This window comes from Podarcis pityusensis (assembly GCF_964106645.2).
Source record: "Podarcis pityusensis genome assembly, chromosome: 5".
Lineage (NCBI taxonomy): Eukaryota > Metazoa > Chordata > Lepidosauria > Squamata > Lacertidae > Podarcis > Podarcis pityusensis.
The window spans coordinates 98494928-98520330 of NC_138032.1; the positions used below are offsets into that span (position 1 = coordinate 98494928).

Consider the following 25403-nt stretch of genomic DNA (forward strand, 5'->3'; position numbering starts at 1 on the left):
TCCCCGAGGAGGGAGAGGGGCTGCCCTTCTCCTTCCTCGGGGAAAAGCCCCCAAGAGCTGCACACACACTCCGCGCGCTCTTTAAAGGGAGTGCGGCTCTTGGGGGAACCTTCATCTCGCTGCCCTGAATAGGCTTCGCCTGGCTATCCCAGAAGCCAGAACAGCAAGAGGCTATCCCAGAAGACAGATCCCTCTTGCTGTTCTGGCTTCTGGGATTCAGAATATTTTTTTTCTTGTTTTCCTCTTCCAAAAACTAGGTGCGTCTTATGGTCTGGTGCGTCTTACAAAAATACAATCTATCTGTAGGTTTCCCCTTCTGTGTCAGTTAACTGGGGTCAAATCAGTATTGTTTACTTTTTATAATACATGGAAGATGGATCTCCCTTGGGAGTTTCTGGACTCTCCTTCCTTGAAGGTTTCTAAGCAGAGGTTGGGTGGCCTTCTGTCATGGATGCTTTAGCTGAGTTTCCTACCTTGGAGGGGGCTGCACTAGAAAGATGACCCCAGGGGTCCCTTCCAGCTCCATGATTCTATGTTTTTCTGCTTCAACAATACTTCATTATGTTCCTATCATTTTAAGTAATGGAATTTTGTATAAATTATAAAAATATAAACATAATATGTTCTATTTACAAACAAAACATTTAAATAGCTACCTTTCTACTGGTAGGAGGGGACATGGGCGTAGCCAGGCTTTTTGTTAGGGGGGGTCAGGCTTTTGTTGGGGGGCAGAACCTCTGATTTGTATTGATTTTTTACTTATTGGGGGCAGCTGCCCCCTGCCCCCCTTGGTTCCACCCATGGGGGGCACGGTCAGAAGAAGACTGGGAAACACTGGATTAGATGGTCCCGATCCAGCAGGGCTCTTAAATTCCTCTGGAAGGAATGCAGAAAACTGCCTCATGCAGAGACAGATTTTTGGTCCATCCACCTCAGTATTGTTTAATTTAGCTGGCAGTGGTACTATGGAGTGTCAGGCAGGATTTTACCCCCAACTGCCAGATCTACCTGGAAGTGACAGATATTAAATATAGAATCTTCTGGGTGTTTCCCCTTCTGAACCTGAAGATGTTTTCGAGGCCTGAACACGTACATATTGAGAAGTGCTCTCTGGCTTAGGGTCCAGCTTCAGACCTGCTGGATATTCTGCTTCAGTTCTATAGTTCTGGATCATAGAGAAGAGCACCAAGCAAACTCTCGCTTGCATGGTGTGCAAAGCACCGTATTTACTCAAGTCTAATGTGCACCCTTCTTTCCAAATTACGCTGTGAAAACTGGGGTGTGCATTAGACTCAAGTAGATATGGGAAGGCCTGGAAAATGATATAGTTTGAATATTCCACACACTATTTTTTTCCAATTTTTCCTTAAAAATTGGCTTTGGGGAAAAAACTGAAAAAAGTGTTCCCTCCCCCAATTTTCCCATTCCCCCCCCCCCCCCGGCCTTCCAGCACCCCCACTTTGGAGCTCCCTGCCAACTGACACCAGGCAGGTGTTCTCTTTCTGGCAACTGCTCAAAACATTTTTGTTAGGGCAGCCCATCTGAAGAAGTAGAAGCTGCATGCGATTTACTTCCTTTTAACCACTGCTGATTTTAATAATCTTTTAAATACTCTTAAATATCTGCTTTTAACTGTGTTTTATCAATCATTTTCATATTCTGTTGTATATTTTTATAAACTATTTAGAAGCTCTCTTACCATCATGCTTTTTATAATATATAATAACAAATTCAATTAAAAAACCCACACTCCTTTTCCTTTTAAACAGAGTTTGAGCCTTAGTGCAACATACTATTCAGTAACTGGATGTTGGTTACTTCTGGGCCTGGCATGCAAAAAGATTGCCTTATTCTTTGCACTGGCTGTCTTCAAGTAGAGATGGAAAGGCCTGGGGGGAAACCAGAAAAATTGGGGAGGGGGGAACAGGTGTCTGTCCGTTCCCCTCCCCACGTTTTTCCCCAAAGCCGTTTTTTAGAAGTCCATGAGAAAAATGGCGAAGAGGAAGAAGAAATGGAAAACGATAGCAGTAGTTCAGAAAATGGGATAGAATAAACTGCATGCATATGTTGTGTCTTATTTTTTTAAAAAAGAGTAGACCTTCTATGGAGCTTAAATATTGAGGTGGACCTTAACTTTTTTTGCTGTTGGTGCTAAGGAGCAAATCTGATTACAGTATTTTTTATGTTGATGGTTTCTTGCTTTTTTGTTGCTTTTGAGGGAAAGGGGGTGGTTACCTGTTTTATTGCAAGCATAATACTTTTTATCTACACTGTGTTTCGTGCAATTTGTAAAACTACTCCACACTGAACTTTTTTTCAATTTTTCCAAAATTTCGATTTTCCCCGGGGGGGTGGGGAAACGGGGGTGGGGACGTTTTTTCCTCGTGGCTTCAAAATTTCTGGAAATTTTACATCACTAGACTCAAGTATATTTGCTTGATAATTCTCATAACTCCTTCCCTATGTCCATTGCCACTGAGATGGGAATTATTTTCCACTTCCACTTCCCAAAGAACGGTCAGCTTAGACTCTGCAGTGTAGTTGTGTTTGCCATTTTACACTTGTGACTTGCTCCATTCATTAAACTGAAAACCATTTATTTTTGTCACCAAACACTCTGACCCAGTTCTCACCAAGTTGGTAAACCTGTGTCCAGGCTGTGTCATGTCAGACTGCAAGTGGCTGCTCACATGACTGAAAGCTCCTCACCAGAAGTGAAACAAATTTTTCCTACACATCATAGAATGTCAGGGTGAACCACTGTCACTGACCTGTCATCTAAATTTGTAGAAAGCAAGGTGGTGATTGTTTTTGTTTTGTATGGAGGGGCATGCTGTCATGTAAGCATTCATATGCAGCTTATGTATATAAAGTGAGAACTTTATGCAGTGAGAACTTGGACTCATTTATTTATTAAATTCATAAAATTCATAAAATTTCATAAAATGCACACACACACACACACACACACACACGACATACACAATTCAACTGCCAAGTAACCTGTGAATGGTCTCTAAGGAAGATCTAATCAGTGATGGCTTCAGGTTCTCCAACTGTATGCTTGTGAGCATGCCTGAAGGAAAAGGAAAATGTTTTTGCTGCCCCAAAATGAATTGGGACACATTTTATGCTAGGTAAAAGCTAAAGGACCCCTGGACAGTTAAGTCCAGTCAAAGGCGACTGTGGGGTGCGGTGCTCATCTCATTTCAGGCCGAGGGAGACAGTGTTTGTCCACAGACAGGTTCACGGGTCATGTGGCCAGCATGACTAAACCACTTCTGCTGCAACAAAACACCGTGACGGAAGCCAGAGCACACGGACACTAGTGGCGCTGTGGTCTAAACCACTGAGCCTCTTGGGCTTGCTGATTGGAAGGTCGGCCATTTGAATCTGCACAATGGTTGCTCAGTTCCTGCTCCTGCCAACCTAGCAGTTCGAAAGCATGCCAGTGCAAGTAGATAAATAGGTATCACTGCAGCGGGAACATAAACCACATTTCCATGTACTCTGGCTTCCGTCACGGTGTCCCGTTGCGCCAGAAGTGGTTTAGGCCTGCTGGCCACACGACCTGGAAAGCTGTCTGTGGACAAACACTGGCTCCCTTGGCCTGAAGCGAGATGAGTGCCACACCCCATAGTCACCTATGACTGGACTTAACCATCCAGGGGTCATTTACATTTATTTTATGCTAAGTCTGGATTCAGGCATAGTGAGTTGGAATGTTTGTGGTGAGAAGCTATAAAGAACTTTGATAAAGCTTTGAAAACTAATAAGTAGGAATAGTGGTAGTGATGTTGGAGCTCATGGAAATTGTAGTTCAAAAGAGCTGGTGATTACTAGGTTGGCAAAGGCTGCTGTAAAACATGTGCTTCCCCACTGTGCTGTCTCTGTAGGAGACAAGTTGCATTAAAAAAACCACTGGAGTAAAAATTCCACATTGCTGCCAAGTGAAACTACTGTGTGCTGCGTTCTCATCATGGCACATGCAGAAATACTTACGGGAGGTGACTGTCATCATTCTAAGCATGTGACATGGGCAACTCGCCATAGATCATGTTGTAAATTTCCCCCCATGTCACTAAACCCCAGTTTCACAGCCTCCAGGACTTTTTCCATGAATAAACATTATGACTTCTGCTGATTAAAAATGAGGTGTTGTTTTATTTAATACTGAAGAAAAATGGAGCCAGCATCTCATTTGTTTCTTTAGTTTGTTTATATTTATACCAGTGAATTGCCCACCAAATTTTGGGGAAGCATCCAGAAGCACGACCATTAAGGTGGGCCATAGCTGAGTACGTGCTTTCTTGTTGTTCATCTGTGTATGGCCACACTTACTTTTTAGCCTTTCTTTCCTGGTCTTCTAAGCATGGTAGCCTTTTCACCGTTCCTTAATATGTGTTGATAGCCAAGTATACAAATAGTTTCAAGATGAGGCTTGAGTCTGATGTCCCTAAAGGAACAGGAAAACAGTGGCACAAGCCTTATAGTTCCTATGGGAAACGGGTGTATGGGAGGCTGTCTCTCCCAGGAGAACAATTCTAAGTTTCTGAAATGCAGCCCATTCCTGTCTCCTCTATTTCAGCTGACCAGCAGTATTTCATCTATGCATGCAAAACCTTTCAGAAGGTGAATACCAAAAGGCATTTCTGGAACATCACTCTAGAACACTGCTCTTCAACCTTTGGTCCCATATGTTGTTGGATTGAACTGTCATCTCCAGCCACAATGAAGGGAGGTTTAGCCCTGCAACATAGGAGGACCAAAGGTTGAACAGCATTGTTCTAGAAGAATCTATGCTACCCCTAAGGCTTGAGGTGGTAGTAGGTTACAGTGCTATTTAAAAAATAAAATATAAATGAAGGAAAAGAATTGAGAAATTGAGCTTTTTCCAATAATTTGATAAACGGTGCAAAAATGACCCGAATATTTGGAGTAAGTTGTGATAGTTTATTTGCACTAAAAAGTTGCAGACTTCTGGGTAATGGATGGGGTCACGCTATCTTGCACCCACCTTGTATATATTGTTTCCTTGCACCTCAACTCCCTGAGAGGTAAGAGTTTCTGGAGGGAAATTACCTATAGGATTAGCAGTCTTAGGAGGGAGAACTCTGAGCAGGTTTTGCTGGAGGTGAAGAAGCAAGAGCTCAGCTGACATTGTTCATCCCAAAGCTAAACTGGTTGCTTGAAATCTCTTAGAGCTGCTTTTGTTCTGAACACACACTATGCAGCAAAAATACGACAGCCTTCAGCTTTCCCCCTTGCATATTCACTCTGCCTGACAAATTCTTCATTCCCAGCTGCAGAATTAAATGGCTCTTTAGAATCTTGATATCAAAGATAAGGGGAGAGCTGCTTTTGTGTTGTCCCTGGAGTCAACGGAATTTGTTCTTTCCCTTTGTTCAGATCACGTAACCAGTGTGCTAATTGGGCTTCTAACTGGAGAAATGTTAGGAGCATAGGAAGCTGCTTTGTACCAAATCAGGCCCTTGTTGGTCTGTCTAAGTTGGTATGCTCTGCTATGTGGACTCAAGACATTTTGATAGTCAAATAGTAAGATGGCACCTCTTCCCATGCCGTGTACCAGAAGCCGAGCAGCCTTGCAGTTCAATCTTCCTTCAACACTGGAAATGGGATAGTGCCCTCCAGTGCACCTGAGGGGAGCAGGCTAATTTGGGGGCTTTATGGCAAGCCATGGAAGGAAATGACCAGGAGGCTCAGGAGGTATCTCCTCCGGTATCTTGTGCCTGAGGTAGTCTGGCAGTAGCGCCCCAAGGTTTCATAAGAGAGACATTTCCAGCCCTACCTTGTCAGGGGTTGAATCATTGTTCTTCTGCATGCAAAGCACATCCTCTACCACCGCCAGTTCGTGGTGCAGAAAAGACCTGGCAACTGTATTGCAACATTTTCATCGGGACAGCAGAGTTCTGCTGCTAGAGATTTTTGTAACTCCCTATTGCAGTGTAAACTCAGCTGAGTTCATAGAATCATGGAATGGTAGAGTTGAAAGGGACATCGAGGGTCATCTTCCCAACGCCTTGCAATGCAGGAATCTCAGCTAAAGCATCCATGACAGATGGCCATCCAACCTCTGCTTCAAAACCTCCAAGGAAGGAGAGTCCACAACCTCCCGGGGGAGACCATTCCACTGGCAAACAGCTCTTACTGTCAGGAAGTTCTTCCTGATGTTGAGTCAGAATCTCCTTTCTTGCAACTTGAAGCCATTGGTTCAAATCCTACTCTAAAGAGCAGGAGAAAACAAGCATGCTCCTCTTCCATGTGACAGCCCTTAAGATATTTGAAGATGGCTATCATATCTCCTCTCAGTCTCCTCTTTTCCAGGTTATACATACCCAGCTCCTTCAAGCGCTCCTCATAAGGCTTGGTTTCCAGACCCTTGATCATCTTGGTTGCCCTCCAGTTTGTCAACAACCTTCTTAAATTGTGGTGCCCAGAACTGGACACAGTATTCCATGTGTGGTCTGACCAAGGCAGAATAGAGCGGAACTATTACTTCCCTTAATCTGAAGCGCTGTCACATGGAAGAGCGAACAAGCTTGTTTTCTCCTGCTCTGGGGGATAGGACTTGAACCAATGGCTTCAAGTTGCAAGAAAGGATATTTCAACTAAACATATGGAAAAACTTTCTGGCAGTAACAACTGTTGGACAGTGGAACGGTCTCCCTCGGGAGGTGGTGGACTCTCCTTCCTTGGAGGTTTTGAAGCAGAGGTTGGATGGGCATCTGTCCTGGATTCTGTAGCTGAGATTCCTTCATTGCAGGGGGTTGGACTAGATGACTCTTGGGTCCCTTCCAACTCTATGATTCTGTGAAATAAGTTTGCTGTAAGATTAATCTTGGGCACTTTTTAATTCAACCAAAGTATTCTTAGTCAGCTAAACATTTGCAACACTAATATAGCTCTTGGTAACATTTTAATTTAACTGAAATAAGAGAGCTGAGGTGTCATAGTCTTTCCTTTCCTTGTGATCAACTGCAGCACCTCCATAGTTTAAGATTGTTTGAGTAAATTTGGTCAAGTAGGGAATGAAATATGAGAGTCTCTCTCCTGTCCTGGTGTTTGCAGATTCAAATTCTGTTCAAAGGGAGATTGCAGAGGAAATGAACTCCATGGAATCACTCTGGTCAATAAAACAATCTTGGCTCCCTGTGTTCAGGAAATGAGATGTTAATCTTTTTCCAAATGCTGCTTTGCATATGGGTCCTTTCCAAAATTCTGCATTCTTTGCTGTTGTTTTTAATTTTCGTTATTTGCTAAAAGTGTTTTAATTGGATCTGCTATACATCCTGAAGTGAATTGCTATAGAAACAGTATCCAGAATGACCAAAGGTCTATTAAAGAAAACAGCAAGGGGACAGAAGACCAAAGACAAGTATTTCTGCACTTCCTCCTTCTAGAGAGATTTGCTTGCGCAATCCACCAGGGTTCAGTCTGGAATCTTACTCCACCCCCCAGAATGTTCCTTCTGCAATGTATTTTTCACTGTCCTAAACCAGTTACAGGATCATGTATTACAAATGTCACTAGATTTTGGCTACTTTGCCCAGGAGTAGATGGGCATTCATTCATTCATTCATTCATTGATACTGCATTTATATCCTATGTTTTCCTCCAAAGAGCTCAAGGTAGTGTGCATGTTTCTGCTCTTCATCCTTTTCCTTTGCTGCAGTACAAAGGACAAATTGTTCCTCTGACATCATAGTGACAGCCGGTGACTGACTGGCAGGTGGGCTGAGACCTACCTACGGGGGGGGGGTGGGAGAACGCAGGCTCTGACCCACCAGCTGCATCCAGTTCCCCACTCCTGGTATAGAGCAACTCACAGAATGAGGGAAATGATCAAGGAGAGGCTGGCTACGTCTTTCCTTTGATGGGTTCTCTACTTTGTGCTAGTAGTTTAAATGGTAATAAGTTGTTCCTGCATAACATTTTAGCCTTCAAAAAGGTGTGTGTGTAGACCCAGCAATGGGCTTAGTCTGCCCAAGTGAAGCAGGGCTCCCCCGAGAAATGGCATCTTGCTGCTGGAAGTGTTTGGATGTCTGGGGCTTCAAGGCCCACAGCAGCTAATTTTTGTTTTCCTTGTTCATACTTCTAACTTTCAAGATAAAAACAAACAAACAATACGTAGCACATCTGTGATAGACTGTACTAACTTATTTAATTGACCACTGCACCTCAATGACTTGGGAGTGGCATAATAGTGTGCTGATCTTCCTAGCATATTTGTCTCTTGTCTCTATTCACCAAGATCCAATTTGGAAAAAAATGTGTCCCATCACTTCTGGAAGATGCATAGGCACAGATTTTAGACTGTTTCATATTTACATTTCCCATAGGATACAAGAAATAAATAATGTCAGAAATTAAACTACCTTGTATTTCCTTTCTGGTAGTATCATTTTATTTTTTTTAAAAAGATTTTTTTATTAGGAGTTTCAACATAACAATTTATCAAAAATACATCATCCTCATTGCCCCCATTCCCTTTTCCTTTTTCAAAGGAAAAAAAATCACATTAGTAAAAAAAAAAAAAATTAACAATGAAAAGGAAAAATACAAAGTAGAAAAAAAGAAAAAACAATTAAAAACAATTCCATCTTTTCCTCACTTCTTTTACTTTTACTTGTTTCCCGGACCTCCTCATACCTCCCTCTTTTGTATTCCAATTAAATTTGTTAATCCAACAATTCCTTTCCCTCCTTTTTAATCCTAATCTTTAATCTTGATATATTATAACTTTAAATTTTTACATATTAAAAACCAATTTTTCCATATTCTTTTGTACCTGTACAGCTAGAAACCACTTAACTTCAATCCAACATCATTCTAACATTCATTAATTTTGCAATATTTCTGTAAATAGTCTTTAAATTTCTTCCAATCTTCTTCCACCGACTCTTCTCCCTGGTCACGGATTCTGCCAGTCATTTCCGCCAATTCCCATCCTTGTGCTATTAAGACTCTTGCTGCCATTGTCGCATACAGGAAAATATTTTTCAGTTTCCTTGGCAGGTTTTTTCCTACAATCTCTAACAAAAATGCTTCAGGTTTTTTCCCCCCAAATGTTAAATGGAACAATTTCTTCAACTCATTAGATATTATTTCACTTTTTAAAAATTTTTTGCTACAATCCCACCAACATATGGTAAAAAGTCCCTTCTTTTTCCTTACATTTCCAACACATATTTGAACTGGTTTTATACATTCTTCCTATCTGCAGTGGTGTTATATACCATCTGTACATCATTTTCATATAATTTTCTTTCAGCAGAGAGCAATCTGTAAATTTTAAATCAATTTTCCACAATCTTTCCCAGTCTTCAAACATTATGTTATGGCCTATATCTTGTGCTCATTTAATCATAACTGATTTTACCTCTTCGTCTTTTGTTTCCCATTCTAGCAGAATATTATATGCACCTTTCTGCAGCCTCACCTTCCCTTCTACGACTTTTTGGAATCTAGACGTTGTGTAACTAAGCCCTTTCTTCTTATTGTCTTTGTATATTTCATGTAGTTGCCGATAGTGTAACCAACTCTGAAAATGGTCTCTTATTTCCTCATAATCTCTTCATTTCCATTTTCCTTCTTGATCTTTTAACAAATCAGCATACGTAAGCCACTTTCTTTCTGAGTGGTTTGAGCAGTAAAGCTTCATGTGGTGAGAGCCACCAAGGAATCTTCTGTTCTAACAGATCTTTATATATTTCCCATACTCCAATTAATGAATTCCTAATTATATGATTATAGAAACTTTTATGTAACTTCCCTTTCCCATACTAAAAATATGTGTGGCAGCAAAATCTGTTGTCATGTTCTTCCAGTTCTAATGCTTCTTGCTTTTCCAACTTCATCCAGTCCCTAATCCACACCAGGCATGCAGCTTCATAATATAATTTAAGGTCTGGGAGGGCAAAACTGCCTCTATCTTTTATGTCTGTTAGTATCTTATGCTTTATCCTTGGCCTTTTGCCCCCTCCCCCCCCCAGATAAACTTGGATATTTCTCTCTGCCATTTTTTAAACATCTTTCACAATTACTGGGACTGATTGAAAAAGGAATAGCATTTTTGACAGCACATTCATTTTAACCGCTGCTATTTTTTCTAACAGTGAGAGATTCATTCTGCTCCATATTTCTAAATTTCTTTTTATCTCGAGCCAATTTTTTTCATAATTGTCTTTATATAAATTTATATTTCTTAATGTTAGCCATATCCCTAAATATTTAACCTTTTTGTGGACTTCTATATCAATGTTTTGCTCCAATTCCTGTTTTTCTTCTTCCTTCAAATTTTTAACTAGTAATTTTGTTTTATTCCTATTTAACTTAAATCCTGCCACTTCCCCAAATTTCTGAATCTTTTCTATAACTTTAGGGAGTGAAGTTTTTGGATCTTCCACAGTTATCACTAAGTCATCAGCATATGCTTTTAAACTCACTTTCCCCAGTTTTTACACCTGTAATCTCTTTATCTGCTCTTATGTTTCTGGCAAGTACTTCCAGTACCAGGATGAACAGCAGTGGTGATAATGGACATCATTGTCTAGTTCCTTTTTGTATCTTACATTCATCTGTTATCACCTGCTTTATGATTAGTTTTGCTTTTTGCTCTGAGTAAATTGCTAATATTCCTTTTAAAAATTTAGGACCACATTAAATTTCTTCAAGTAGCTTTGTCATGAATTTCCAAGAGACGTTGTCAAAAGCTTTTTCAGCATCAATAAACATCGTTTCTGCTTTCTTTTCATTTTTAACCTCCAGGTATTCTATTATATTCAGAATATTCCTTATATTCTCCTTCATTTGTCTACCTGGAAGAAATCCTGCCTGATCTTGATGTATATATTCATTTAATATTTTTTTCAGTCTGTTAGCTAATATGTTTGCAGACAGTTTATAATCATTATTTAATAAAGATGTAGGCCTGTAGTTTTTAATTTGCAGCAAGTCTGCATCTTGTTTTGGAATTACTGTAATATAGGCTTCTTTCCATGTTTCTGGAATTTCACGTGTAGTCAATATCTCATTCATGACATCATTCAAGGGGTTCACTAACTGCTCACTTAATTTTTTATAATATTTTGCCGTAAGTCCATCTGGACCCATTGACTTGCCATTTTTTGACTCTATTATTGTCTCTAACAGTTCTTGCACTGTTATCTGAGTATTTAAAATCTTCATTTGTTCTTCTTTTATATGTGGCATATTACTACTTCTAATATACTACTTCTAATATACTCTAATATAATATATTATATATCTAATATACTCTAATATAATATATTCTAATATACTCTTTGATCAAATGGCTTTCTTGGTTTCCATCTCTTCATATGTGGCCCACCTTCCCTCCATATTTAATTTTTTGACCGTCAATACCTCAATGGGTGAAATCCACCTTGGTGTTTTCCTTTCCAGTAAGTTTTTATTTCTTTCCCACACTTCATAAATCGACCTTCTGATCACATGATTCAGTAAACCTTTATGCACTTTCACTTTGGCATGCCAAAGATAAAAATGCCACCCAAATCTGTTATCATAACCTTCCAGATCCAAAAGATCTGTATTTTCCAACGTTATCCATTCTTTTAACCAACACAGACAGGACACCTCATAATAGAGTTTCAAGTCTGGTATGGCGAATCCACCTCTTTCTTTTTTATCTATTAACAATTTAAATTTTATCCTAGGTCTTTTCCCTTGCTAGGTGAATCTCGATAATACTTTTTGCCACTCTTTGAATTGTCCTGTCCTTTTGATCACTGGAATTGTTTGAAATAGAAATAACATCTTGGGTAGTACATTCATTTTTACCACTGATATTCTTCCAGAAAATGACAACTTTAATCTATTCCTTCTTATTTCCCTTCCATATGGATTCATAATTATCATTAAACAAATTGATATTTTTTTATGTTAACCAAATTCCAAGATATTTCACTTTTTTTACCACCATGATTTCCAATCTACGTTGCAATTCATCTATCTGTTCCTTAACCATATTCTTCACTAAGGTTTTGGTTTTACTTTTATTGAGTTTAAATCCTGCTACTTGCCCAGATTCCTCAATTTTCACCAGCGCTTCTTGTACGCTAGATTGTGGATCTTCTAATGTTAAGACCAAATCATCCGCAAAGGCTTTTAATTTATACTCTTTTACTCCAATCTTCATACCTCTGACTTCTGGCAATTCTCTCAAATTCTTATTTAATACCTCCAGGACCGTAATAAATAACAATGGTGACAACGGGCACCCCTGTCTAGTACCTTTAGTTATATCAAAATTATCAGTAAAGGTATTGTTTACTATCAATTTCACTTTTTACTATGAATATATAGCTTCTATACCTCTCAAAAATATCTCCCCCACTCCCATCATTTTCAAATTTTCTTTCATAAAATGCCGAGAAATATTATCAAAAGCTTTCCCAGCATTAATAAACATTAGTGCCGCTTGTTTGTCGTTCCTGGTCTCCAAATATTCAATTATATGCAATATATTCCTAACATTATCTTTCAATTGTCGACGAGGAAGAAAACCTGCTTTATGAATTAGCTCATTTAAAATACTTTTTAGTCTATTGGCTAAGATGTCTGCAAATAGCTTATACTCATTGTTCAATAATGAAATGGGTCTGTAATTCTTTACATTCAAGCAATCAGTGTCTTTCTTAGGGATCAAAGTAATATATGCCTCTTTCCAGGTATTCAGAATTTTCCCTTCTTTCATAATGTTATTCCCAAAATAACTTCCCATAGCACTGGTGTCAGTTGTCCACTAAGAGTCTTATAATATTTTGCCGTATTTTCGACTTATTTAAGAGCAGTGTGATTTACTAGTCAAGTTGCGTCTGCTTCCCCACTCAGAGGTCTAAGTGGAATCCAGACATGCATAAGCCCCACTGAGTTCAGCTAAACTTCTACTTTCCTGGGAGTAAGCCCCATTGAATTCAGTAGGGCTTCCTTGTGAGTAGACACACATTTGCTTGCACTGCTTACCAACAAACACCCTCCCCACCATTTTCACACAGTACCTAATCTCCCATTTTGGCAGAAAGCAGCCAGTTAAATCTTCTTCCCTCCATTTCCCCCAGAAACAGAAGCCCCCCCCCCCAAAAAAAACCCCCATCCCACCAATCTCTTCCTTTTTATCAGAGGGAGGGAGTGCAAGCAAGCAAGCAAGCAAGCAAGCAAGCAAGCAAGCAAAGACTTAGTCTCAAATAACTAACCAACCAACCAACCTTCCTTTTTAATATGGAGGAAAGCTATTTGGGGGGGACGGACACAACACTTCCTTTTTTTCACCAGTAGGGGTGGGTACAGTGGAAGGAAGGAAGAAGCGCGTTCCAGTTCTCTGTTTATGTTATTGGTTTACTTTGCCTGGATCTTTGATTGCCTAGCTGGGGGTGGGGGGTGTCGCTCCTGGATCGTTAGAAAGCTCTGCATAATTAGCTGAACGCAGGAAGTTAGGCTTTAAGAGTTGCTTTGTGTGCTTGCTTGTTAATCTCTCCTTAATCTTAGTGAGGGGAGGGGCAACAAAGCAGGAAGAGAGGGTGCCTGCCTTCCACCTGTTATAATAATTTTAAGGTCTTACATATATAAAATAGATGTTCATAAATGTACCAAGCAAACACATACAAATATGTAAACCACATGTCAGAAACCCACAGAAAAGTCCTGAAACCATTTTCTCTCTCCCAAAATGACCTCAAATATTTCTCTGCAAGGTCAAAGGAAATGGGAAATCTCCCCACTGTCTCTTTCACAAATCCTGTCTTAAGGGCACATTTAAGATATGAATAGGGTGAGCCTGTGACCTGGACTCAGGAACTGAGTATTTACTGTTAAGTTGTGGGCGAACATATCAGACGACACAGCGATTCTTCCAAAGCAGCTCTTTATTTGTAAGCTGGAACAGAACTGACTGAGGAGCTCAGTCAGCCTGCTTATATAGAGCTCCAGAACAATGTAACTGTTGCCATTTTCTAAAACTATCCAATCACTGAACGTCACTTTCGATCCTTCATTTGCATACAAACTATCCAATCAGTGAACGTCACTTTCGATCCTTCATTTGCATAACTATCTACAGTATCCCCCTGCTGGTCCAGGGTGAGAAGTTCAGTATATAACATTTACCATTACAAAGGAATCGCCAGACTGCCCAAATAATGCAATCAGTTATCATTCTCAGGTAACCTGCCAGACAGGTTTTCTGCTGTAGACCGCCTCTTCTGTGATGTAGGTATGATGTATCTGAGGTCTTGAGCTACAGGGGGGCAAAAGGGGGGCAATGTTTGCTAAAGAAAGTAAAATCTCTCACTGCCTCCATTTCTTCCCCTTCTATTTGCCAGGAGGTGATGGAACCAGTGGCCATGATCTTAGGTTTTTTTGATGTTGAGCTTCAGATCATATTTTGCGCTCTCCTCTTTCACTCTCGTTAAATGGTATAATAGATTTGCTGAATCATTACCTCTGTACATGTACAGAGGCTATGTCAGCTTTAGAGAGAGAGAGAGAGAGAGAGAGAGAGAGAAGAAAAAGGAGGTTTAAACCAAGAGGTGACAAAACTATTCTCTGCACATGAAATTTTATTCAAATTTCTTAATGTAAAACTTGGAACCATTGAGGGCACTGCAGTGAGAAGTACCCCTTTGTGTGTGCCTTGTGTAAAATGCAGATTGCCCTAAACCTTTGCTCCAGGGGCTGCTTTAGAGAAATAAAAGGGTTAAGTACTGGACCATCAAGAGTTAAGAGGTTGCCAAGTTCCAAATCTAAAATGCAAAATTCTCTCCACAGGTAAATATCAGAGTACTCCCACACTGAGTTTGTCTCTAAAGTAGTTTTTTTTAATGGATTTTAATGACATTTATAATAGATTTTGTTTTGTGTGTATATGCCTATGCATTTTTGGAACAGAATTCCTGACAGAAAATTTCACAGGAAATAATTTTCCCTTTCAACAGAATACGTGAACCCCTAAGAAGACTCAACCCCATTAACAAAGTGTTTGTGCCTTCTTTTCTCCCACAGCACAAAAAAGTGAGGGGATACAAACAGTAATTTAAATATTCTATATCCAAGGTTCTCAGAAAAGTAATTGCATTTGTATTTCTTTTCGTCTTTCTTTCCTTCCTTCTGTTCTGCTAAACTAGTTTGAATCGCTGCTATATTATTTGACGTCCCTCTATTTCTTTGTGGCTTGAACACTTCTCTTAAATAACAAACAATCTGTTTTCATTTATTTAATCATGAAATGTCTGAAATTAATCTAAGCACAACCAAGTATTTTTTGGAATCATGTTGTGTCAGGTAAAGGTAAAGGGACCCCTGACTATTAAGTCCAGTCATGGCCGACTCTGGGGTTGCGGTGCTCATCTCACTTTACTGGCCGAGGGAGCCTGCGTACAGCTTCCGGGTCATGTGGCCAGCATGACTAAGCCGCTTCTGGCGAACCAGAGCAGCACATGGAAACGCCGTTTACCTTCCCGCCGGAGCGGTACCTATTTATCTACTTGCACTTGGACGTGCTTTGGAACTGCTAGGTGGGCAGGAGCAGGGACCAAGCAACCGGAGCTCATCCTGTGGCGGGGATTTGAATTGCCGACCTTCTGATTGGCAAGTCCTAGGCTCTGTGGTTTAACCCACAGCGCCATCTGCGACATGTAGTTTTTAATCAAACTTATTCCTCTTTTACCTTGTTGCCAGCCGGCTTCAGGTTTCTTTAAAATTGTATGTTTTAGCATTTCCTTTTAGTTTCTCAAGATCATTTCCCTAAATATTTTTCAATTTTGGAACATGTCCACCACATGTGGTCAAATCTATTTTATTTTTATTTTTAAAAAATGGTCTGTAAATTTTTAGTATTGGTCAGATCTGTACCTTGTACACTTGATGAATTTGCCCCCCCCCTTTTTGTACATATGGATGTAGTGTACAATTCATTATTTTCCTGTAAATTAAAAAAGAGCAAAACAAACAAACAAAAACCACCAAAACTAAGTGGAGGAAAGTAAGCTGAGCAGTTAATAACAGTAGTCATTATTTGGAAAGGTGATAATAATATTCAAACGGATAAAAATGCTTAACTCTAAGATTTTCTTATTGTTTACAGCTTCCCTTATGATATTCTCTACCCTTTTTGGGTTTTTACCCCTTACCTTTCTAACTGTGTTTTTAAGTCCCAAAAACCCTGCCTCCTTACAGGATATCATTTCTACAGATGTGTTACTGCAGACCCAATGATGAAAAAAAACAAAAACCAGCCCAATTCCTCGCAACCACAAGACTACTTATTACCTGCAACAACAACAAAAGAGTGGACACAGCAATTTCTTTCCAAAGGATATAGACTGACCGGGGGGGGGGGGTTGACAAAAGGGGCAGGTTGAATTGTAAATACATTTTCTCTCTTTTTGACCTCAAGACTTTGTGCCCTGGGATTGAAGAGATATGTAAAAGCAGCAAGAATTGTCTCAAAATCACATGATTGCCTCAAGATATCCAACTGGTGTGGAATTATTTGTATGTTGTGTGTATTATGCATTATTATGTGGGAATGCTGAAATGTGTCTGATAGTGTGTTATTTCCACCAAGGGTGGGGGTTTTTTGTGTGTGTAATTGTTTTTATGTTTAATGTATAATGTCTTAATGTATAGTGTCTTATTGCTTACAGCCCAACGGCGGATTCTCATGCACTACATGCCTTCTAATAGATCAGGCTACGGCCCAGTCCAATATTTAGATTAGATCAATTTACGACCACATTTCTTTGTTCCACATGGCACTCTGCCGACTTTCCCTAACTCATTTTACCAAGAAGAAGCTTCAGGATCCATGAAACAGCAGATACATGAAGGTGTATATACTTTGATTTAGCAGGAATGATCCCTTATAGAGTTAAATTGACTAATTTGGACAAGTGCCCTTTTTAGAATGCGTTTTCACAGATTGGTTTGAAAAATTGAGAACCATGGGGCTATATAAATTTTAATTGGACTCAGTTTGAATTGGACAAGTGTATCCAAGGTGCAAGTAGCTTTCTGCTTTTAAGTGCAAGTGAGCAACTCCATAGAGTGCAAGACCAGAGCCTATAATAATAAAATCCCATAGAAAGGCCAAGGCAAAGACATCTCTCTCATGATATGTCCAAACCTGTGGCGGCTGTGGAGGGTGCGAGGCGACATGGTCGAAATGAAAGCCCTCAGGGGATTCATCAGGAGTGCTTGCTGTGAGAATGCTGGAGGTGTGAGTCCAGAGGAGAGCTAACTCTGACACCTGAGAACACACAAAAAGGCAGAAACGAAACAAACTGCATTTTCCAGTCATTACTGGACCTTCCTGTTAAGTGTAAAGCATAGACCACTATTGAGAAAATGTTTCTCCCAAAATGCTAGAATGCCACAAGTAATTTAGTAACAAAATGCAACATGTGTTACTTTTATGTCATATCCTATGTCCAGCTATGTGCACTGCTACACCTGCAAATAGCCTTAAGAGGCCTGACATGCAAGTCTCTTCAGATTTACACGAAGGCATCCATTTACAACATTACCAGGTTATTATTTTGTGGGGCAACAATTTTTTAGAAAACATCCACGGCAAACCCGGAACTACCAGAACAGGTTACTTCTGGGTTCGCCGCTCGCGCATGCGCAGAAGCGCTAAATCTCGCCGTGCATGCATGCGCAGACACACGCTTCAACGTGTGTCATTTTGGGGTTGCGGTGGGGCCTCTGGAATGAATCCCCACTGTACCCCAAGATTCCACTGTATATCTTTAGATGCCAGGCAGAAACATTCCTCTGCTCTGAGGCCTTTGGCTAAATAAACCACCTGTGGCCTTTTAAACTGTGCATGTGTGGAGAGGGGGGTTATTATTGTTTGTTACTATGTTATGTTTTTATATTGTAAACTGCTCTGTGATCCTTGGATGAAGGATGGCATAGAAATAATACATACATACATACATACATACATACATACATACAACAATATTCATAGACTTAAAATTTTATTATCTGACTGCAGTTCTCTGCCATAGAGTTCCTTTCTTCAAAGATGTCTTATTTTAATTCATCATCTTTTGCCCCCAATTTCATATTATTCTATTTGTTCTTTCCTATCCATCACAGCAGGAAAGGATTTCATACACCCCTCCAGTGAGTCCTGTACCAACTTATACTTCCTCGTCATCACCATTACATGTCCCAGTGCCTCGAGCCATCAGGATGGAGGAAGATGCCATCAGGCTCCCAGCCCACCTGCGTGAGTGTTCCTCCAGTACTGGTATCATTGGGGTGGGAGGCGCCTTTCTTTTGTTGTTGTTGTATTTATATCTTTTATTTAGAACAATGGACTTTCCTCACAAATGCCATGGACACTTGTTCTTCCTTCCTCCTTCCACGGATTGGTTCTTTGACTGTCATGTGATACATATTTCACCATCGACAGAAAGATGCATGTTGGGCTTTGTGTTTCCCAAAGACTTACTTTACTGGCAGAACACGGGGTGCTCTGAACTGGTCGCATGGTGTTTTCAGGTGCATTTTCTACTCCAGATTGTCCCACTTGCTAGCAATGAGCCCTGGAGATTATTCTGCTTAGGCAGAGCACACCTAATATGAACAACCTCAACTTTTCCAGCACTTGGTAAATCAGTGTCCAATGTTTACTCTATTTTGCCTTTTAGGAGATCACATTAAAATGATTAGTGTGAGTTCCTACCATTGTGTGCATGTCTGGCACTTGATTCAAGTGCACATGCATTTAAATGATGTGTGTGAAGACTTAAGCACCATGTAGTGCACTGCTTTGCTCATGCCACAACCAGTAAGGTCTGTGTTTAACTGTTTGGTAGTATTTCAGATTATTTTATTTAACTATTTTATAGGCTTTTAGACCTCTTTTTAGGCAAAATTGCCTACCAAAGCTGTTTACAGTAATATACAAATACATATGCTTAAAATCCAACAATATAACCATTCAAAACACTTAAAATGCCCAGTTTTATCCAAAATAAGTATATAGGCATCATTCCAGATAAAGAAGTAATTCACCTAAAGTCATCCAGTATTCTAGAGCAGCACCCGAAGGCCATAAAGATAAAACCTGTAAGGCCCATTTAACAAGGGATGGGGCTTGCCTGACCCCATTTGGAAACGAGTTCCATAATTGAGCAGACACTTCCTGGAAAGACCGCGTTCCATGCGTTCACCAACCTCATTGGTGCTACATCTGGCATTTCCACAGGTTCCCCCTGAACGGATCTTAAAGTATGGGATGGCAGGTTGATACAGGTGCATGTGGCACTTAAGGTAAACTCATCCCAAACAATTTAGAGCTTTAAAAGTCAGCCCCAACACTTTGAATTGGGCCCAGAACACACTGGCAACCAGTGTACCTGACACAATAATATGTGTAATGTGTTCTAATTGCCTGGCCCCAACCAATAGCTGAGTGGGCACATTTTGAACCAGTTGGTTTTTGAACTGTTTTCAGAAGCAGCACCAAGAATTCCCTAATACAGTGGTACCTCGGTTCTCAAATGCCTTGGTACTCAAGCAACTTGGAACCCAAACACTGCAAACCCGGAAGTAAGTGTTCTGGTTTGGGAACTTTTTCCAGAAGCTGAACGTGCTCCGTTTTGAGTGCCCCACTTCTGTTTTGAGTGTTATGCTGAGGTCTATCTGTTTTTTGCTATTTCTTTTGCTTTTTTGTTTTTGCGGCTTTTTTGTTTTGTTTATGTGACTGTATGGAACCCAGTTGAGCTTGATTGATTGATTGTGTGACTGCAGTACATTGTTTATTGCTTTCATTTTATGGATCAATGGTCTCATTAGATAGTAAAATTCATCTTAAATTGCTGTTTTAGGGGTTTTTAAAAGTCTGAAACGGATCGATCCATTTTGCATTACTTTCTATAGGAAAGCACGTCTTGGTTTTAGAACGCTTTGGTTTTGGAACGGACTTCCGGAACAGATTAAGTTTGAGAACCAAGGTACCACAGTGCATTGCCGACTGTCACAAGGTTTCTTCTCCCTAGATAGGGATTCCAGCAGTCATACCAGCCATGCAGATTAAAATTATCTCCTGCTACTGCTGCCACTTGGACTTCTCTGTTTGCACCAACTCCAAGAGCTCATACAAGCTCAAACTTGGTCCTTCGGGGGGAGCACTACCCCATCTAAAAGAAGTTGAATAGAGCAATTGGTTTCCCCCTGCACAGAATCTCTGTCTTGCCTCGATTAAGATTCTGATTGTTTACCTTCATCTAGCCCAGTATTTTTCCCAGACGTGCTTCAGAAACTCAATGGGGACAATTTTGTATGTTAAAATCAGTATAGGGCAGCCACTCCCAACCCAGTACCCTCCTTATGTTTTAGATTACAACTCTTATCATTCCTGAAAATTAGCCCTGCTGCTTATGGCTGATGGGAGTCCCTCATTATCTGTTGGGCACCAGGTGTTTGGGACAGATTGCAGGAGTGAAAGCTTGCGCTTAAGAAGCTATGCCCCCTTAGCACTGTGCTTTAATCTGTTGGGTTATTTGGATTTCCAGACTTCCTCTTGTCCCTTTTCAATGTCCCATTTTAACTTTTTTAACCTCAGCTCATTATCTGTAATGATGCCCTGAAACTGCCTCCTCTCCCCACTCAATCAGCCCAAGGGGGGAAATGCTGCCAGAATTTTGGTTTCTTTGTGCTATTGCACAAGATGGTCTTACCATGTATCATTAAGTGCTTTCTCACGTGGTGTGTGGAATACCCTGGGGCAATTTCTTCTTGGAAATGCCCAAAAAGTATATGAGGGCACTTTGTAGTGTTTGCCAGAAACAGGTAAGCAAAAACCCTTCCCTTAGAAGCACTGGATGTAGTGCCAAATCGCAAGTGTGTTTGAATCATTGATTTTTAACAAGTACATGGAGGATGGAAAGGATGGGGTAGAATTCTATTTTGCTCTCTTTTTCCATGGCCTTCGCAGTAAATGTAACCCAGCATTGGAGTTTTTATTTCTTTTGTTCCCATATAGCATAGCAATGTATGTACTGAAGATCAATTACTTAACTGTGTTTATGGGTTAAGGCATTTCATAGGCACATGCTTACAGGCTGGGGTTTGTTTTCTAACACAGTTCTCCACTAGTGAATGGTGCAGTTAAAGACATCTAAGAGATTCTGAAAGTGAGAGCAAGCGGGAGAGGGCTGTGGGTTTTGGAGGAGAGAAAAGCAGGCCAACCTTTTTGGGTGCGAGTGGAAGAGAAACCAGCCCTAGACTATAAGAGCTGTCTAGGGCAGTGGTTACCAGACTTTTTGGTGTGGTGACTTCTTGTCTTACTGGCACATGAATTTTGGACTTTAGACCTCCGGTAGCCAAAAGTTTTGTACAGTTTAATTTCAATACTGCCTGTTTTGCAACCATTGCTTGAGACATCCAAGCAAAAGTTTACACAATTGTAGCACTTACAAAGTTATTCACAGTTTTGTTTATGGGAATGTAAGAAAACCAGGCATCTGATTGCAGGATATTGCTTCATAAGCTACAAAAATTACTCTAAAAACATATGGTTATACAAACTGTGTGTGTGTGTGTGTGTGTGTGTGTGTGTGTAGGCAGGTGTCAGTGGGATCACTGAGCTTCTATTTTGCAACTAGTACATTTATGCAGGGGTTGGTGATTGTCAGGCATAGGCTCAGATCATTATTGATAAAGATAGTATTTATTATTTTGACTAAGCAAATTTCAAATCACTCTTGGCTTATCTATTAACTAATCCTACATGCATCAGACACAAATTGTAATAGCTGCTTGAAACAATTCTGTCCACACACTTTGCAGTAAACGGTCAGCAGTTCTTCCGCCAGAGAGCAGCTCCCCAGTGTTAAATTGTGAGACTCAAGCCTTTGCCATCAGACTCTGAAATAACTTGAGAGGCAAGTTAAGTGTTAAAATGGTTCTATTTTATTAAATGTAATATAATAAAATGAGAAGATCTGCAAAAACCAATTAAACCAAATCATCAGGGCAAGTGGTCCGTATAGCAAGGAAGAATCAGGTAGAGGCAGGTCCTTTCTTTCTCCTTGGCGGATTTACACCTACAAACACGGCAAAGAATTGGAGGTAAATGCTCCCTCCCTGCTGTCCAACGTTTGCCAAAGTGTGCATGCCAACCCTAAAGGGCACCAGGAGGGCCACAAAGCCAAAGGTAGCAGAAAGTGACTGAAGAAAGTTAACCTAGTAATGCCTCAGGTGTTTTTCTGTTTTTTAACAACCAGTTTTTAAAATTTTCTCTCATCTGCCTAGATTAATGTATATGCTGCTGCAAACCCAATTAGTATTTTCCAGCAGCATGAAGTACACAAAAAGTAAGATCTCCAAAGGCCAATCAGGGACTTCCTGCTTCCCCACCAAATTCCTACTGGGCCTCCAAAGGGCAGCTAGCAAAGCCCATTCTGTGGCGGAAGGTGCGGTGAAGAAGAAAAAGAAGAGTGGTCTGAGGGCAGTGCCTGGATTATAAAGCATATATCACCTGGCCTTTTGGTACAGGGCTAGAAAACCTCACTTGCCTTTCCTTATCCTCCCTGAGGATAAACCACTCTAGGCCATTTGGAGTGGGAGTGGCATTCTGACATTCAGTTGTAAGTATCAACACAACATTAAGAATATGCCAAGAAAACAAGAAGTTGGAAGAGGTATTCATCATTTCAGTTAAGGATTAAAAGTAGTTATTATTTGGTGGTGGTTTGTGGGTCGCAAGCCACAGTTTGGGAAACACTGATCTCGGGTCGTAGTAGCAGTGGTTGAGGTAGGCCTGGTTTGGACCTCTCTGAAGTGTAAAAAGATGTGCCTGAAGTCCTCCTTAAGTCAGGCATATTGAGAGGAATTCATTTTAACTGTCACTGATAATTTTCTAATTGCAAAGTTGTAATTGTTTTGATCTATTGTTTCCCACCACTTATAAAAAGAAAATTAGTATAATTAAAAACGGGTTTTCCTATTTGTGTTGTAATTTTCAGAATCATTAATTAGAGCTAGACATGACTGCTAGTACCAATTTGCATACAACCCATCACATGTTGTGGTTGGCAAATGCTTCCAGAAGACAAGGCAGACAGTTTTTCTTCCAGGCTGCAGCTGTGGCAAAAACGGCCAACCCTTTTTTGGGGCTGTGGGGCTGTGACAGATGGGCTAGTAATTATTTTGTTGTTGTTAGCTAGTAACTCTGTGTGCTTATTTGAGAGGCTGCACCAATATTTTATTCTTATTGCTGTTCTGCAAGACACTGCATATAGTCATTTGTCTATACCAGAAGGGGGCTGGGCTGGGTTTACATTCACTCTGTCGACCCACACAATGACTCGGAATGCACAAATGGGGAATAGCCTATAATCATTTATTTCTATAGACCCTGGATTCATACATACATCCAGGGAACTGTGGCATATCATGGCTCCAGAGGCTTTCTCTTGAGCAGTTAAAGGCACACACCTTCTCTCCCCACTTCTGTGTTTACTGACTGTAATCTGGTGGGACCCTGCTAAGCGTGAACAAGCCCAGGACTTCATGTGCCAGATGCAGCCCTTTCAAGCTATAGCTGTTATTGGAGGTGGGCAGAGCTAAGAGGGGCTGTCACAGCCAGTGTGTAAGTATAAAATGTGGGAGTAGGATGGGATTCATAGGTGCTTAGGACCCGGCCTTAGAGTTGACACCGTTGGGGCAACCACTGCTGAGGACCAGCCACCAGCCACCATCAATTACAACTGGACTGCCTGAGAGATTTGGGCACCCTTGGATTGGTGGGCCCTCCTCCTCTGCATGTGTGCCTGCCCAGGTGCATGGGGGGGGGGGGGTCAGAGCCACTGCTGCTCCATACAGCTCTGCTGTGGCTTGTTCACATGCCTCCCTGCCAAAGCATCTGCCACTGCAGATTGTTTGCTTACTTACCTCCGCTTGCTTGCTTGCTTGCTTGCTACCTTCTTCTTCTAGGTGATAGTGATGAATTTGCTTTCTGAGCCCAATTGCCACTGCCCAAAGGGAGGGAGCCACTGAGCAAGTGGAGTTCACAGCAGGAAGATCATCCCTCCCAAACCTAGAAGTGTCCCTGTCTAGTTTTGATGGGGTGCCATTTTTGGGCCAAAAATGTTCCATTGGTTTTCTGGCTGAATATTTTTAGCTGAGGCGCTCCAGTGCTTTATAAAAATAGGTGGGGCAATAAAGTAGACAGGCTTGTGACCATTCCAGTTTCTCATTCATCAGATCACTTACTGTATATGTACCTCTCACAGCAAAAGTCAACAGCAGATTCTATGTGACCACATGCAGGCACACCTCATTTTATTATACTTTGCTTTATTGCACTTCACAGATATTGCTCCTTACAGCTGCAGGCAGCCTGGCCACTTCCAGGGGAAGGAAGCCCCCCCCCCCCACTGCCCCTCTTCTGGCCCTGGGAGTGGAGCTGGCTTGGGCTAGAGCTAGGTTTTCCCCCTCCCGACCCTGCAGCCAGGTGGGGCCTGGCTAAATAGACCACAGTATAGTATAAACATAACTTTTATATGCCCTGGGAAACAAAACCAAAAAAGTGTAACTTGTTTTATTGCAGTGGTCTGGAACCGAACTCCCAATATCTCTGAGGTAGGCCTGTATTAATTTGTACTTGCTGCCCTGCCTCTGTCACACTATCAAGCCCTTGGGAAGTAAGAAGCAACCAAAACATTCTGGTGAAGTGGAAAGTGGCTAGGAAAGAATTCTTGCTGTTCTGGTCCAGTGCAGTGGGCTTCAGTTTCCCCATATATGGGTGATGAGGAGTTCCTGGATCTGAAATGAACTGATATGCTGACCCAGAGTCAAAGACCTACTTCAGTTGGCACTTAGAGCAGATTTGCTTCTTGTTGACATGTGTGTTAGTTTACTGCCTGCATACTGAAATGTGTGGTTGTTGAGGAACTGTTCCAAGCAGAGTGTGTGCAGTGTTTGAGGAGCAGGGTCAGCAAAACCACTCAGGTCCCTATGAGTGAATGGGCTCTGCTGTGGTCTCCAGAGGCTGCACTCCTGAGGGCCAACCTAGGCGTGGCAGAGGCACCTACAGTTGTTCATCTGCCTGCCCTTTTTGTGCCTAAAGCAAAGCGTCTAAAGGGGATGCTTCAGGCACTTTTCTCCCAGCCCAGCTGGGAGCAGACCAGAGCCCTAGGCAAACATTATTGCCTGTTACCATTGCATGAGGGGAAGAGAGAGGCTACCTCTTGCTAGTCCCCCATTGGAGGTTCCTGCACAATTTAGAACCCTGCACGGTCAGCAAGTGCAGTCCAGCTCTTTCCCTTACACAGTGGTAGTTGCATGAGGAGTGAATGCCTGTACAGTCAAAGCTCGGCTCCTGA

At 41.1% G+C, this 25403-nt stretch overlaps 1 protein-coding gene across 2 annotated transcripts in view; it reads left to right on the forward strand.

Annotated features, from left to right (window-relative positions):
- The window catches only part of ETV6 (ETS variant transcription factor 6), a 156031-nt gene that overhangs the window by 46661 nt on the left and 83967 nt on the right, over positions 1-25403 (forward strand). Inside the window, exon 2 of one of the 2 annotated variants that reach the window (XM_081005614.1) lies at positions 18166-18295. In XM_081005614.1, coding sequence (XP_080861740.1) covers positions 18166-18295 — 130 coding nt within the window. Of the gene's footprint in view, positions 1-18162; positions 18296-25403 lie in introns of both variants that reach the window. The other variant, XM_081005613.1, reaches the window with a different exon arrangement.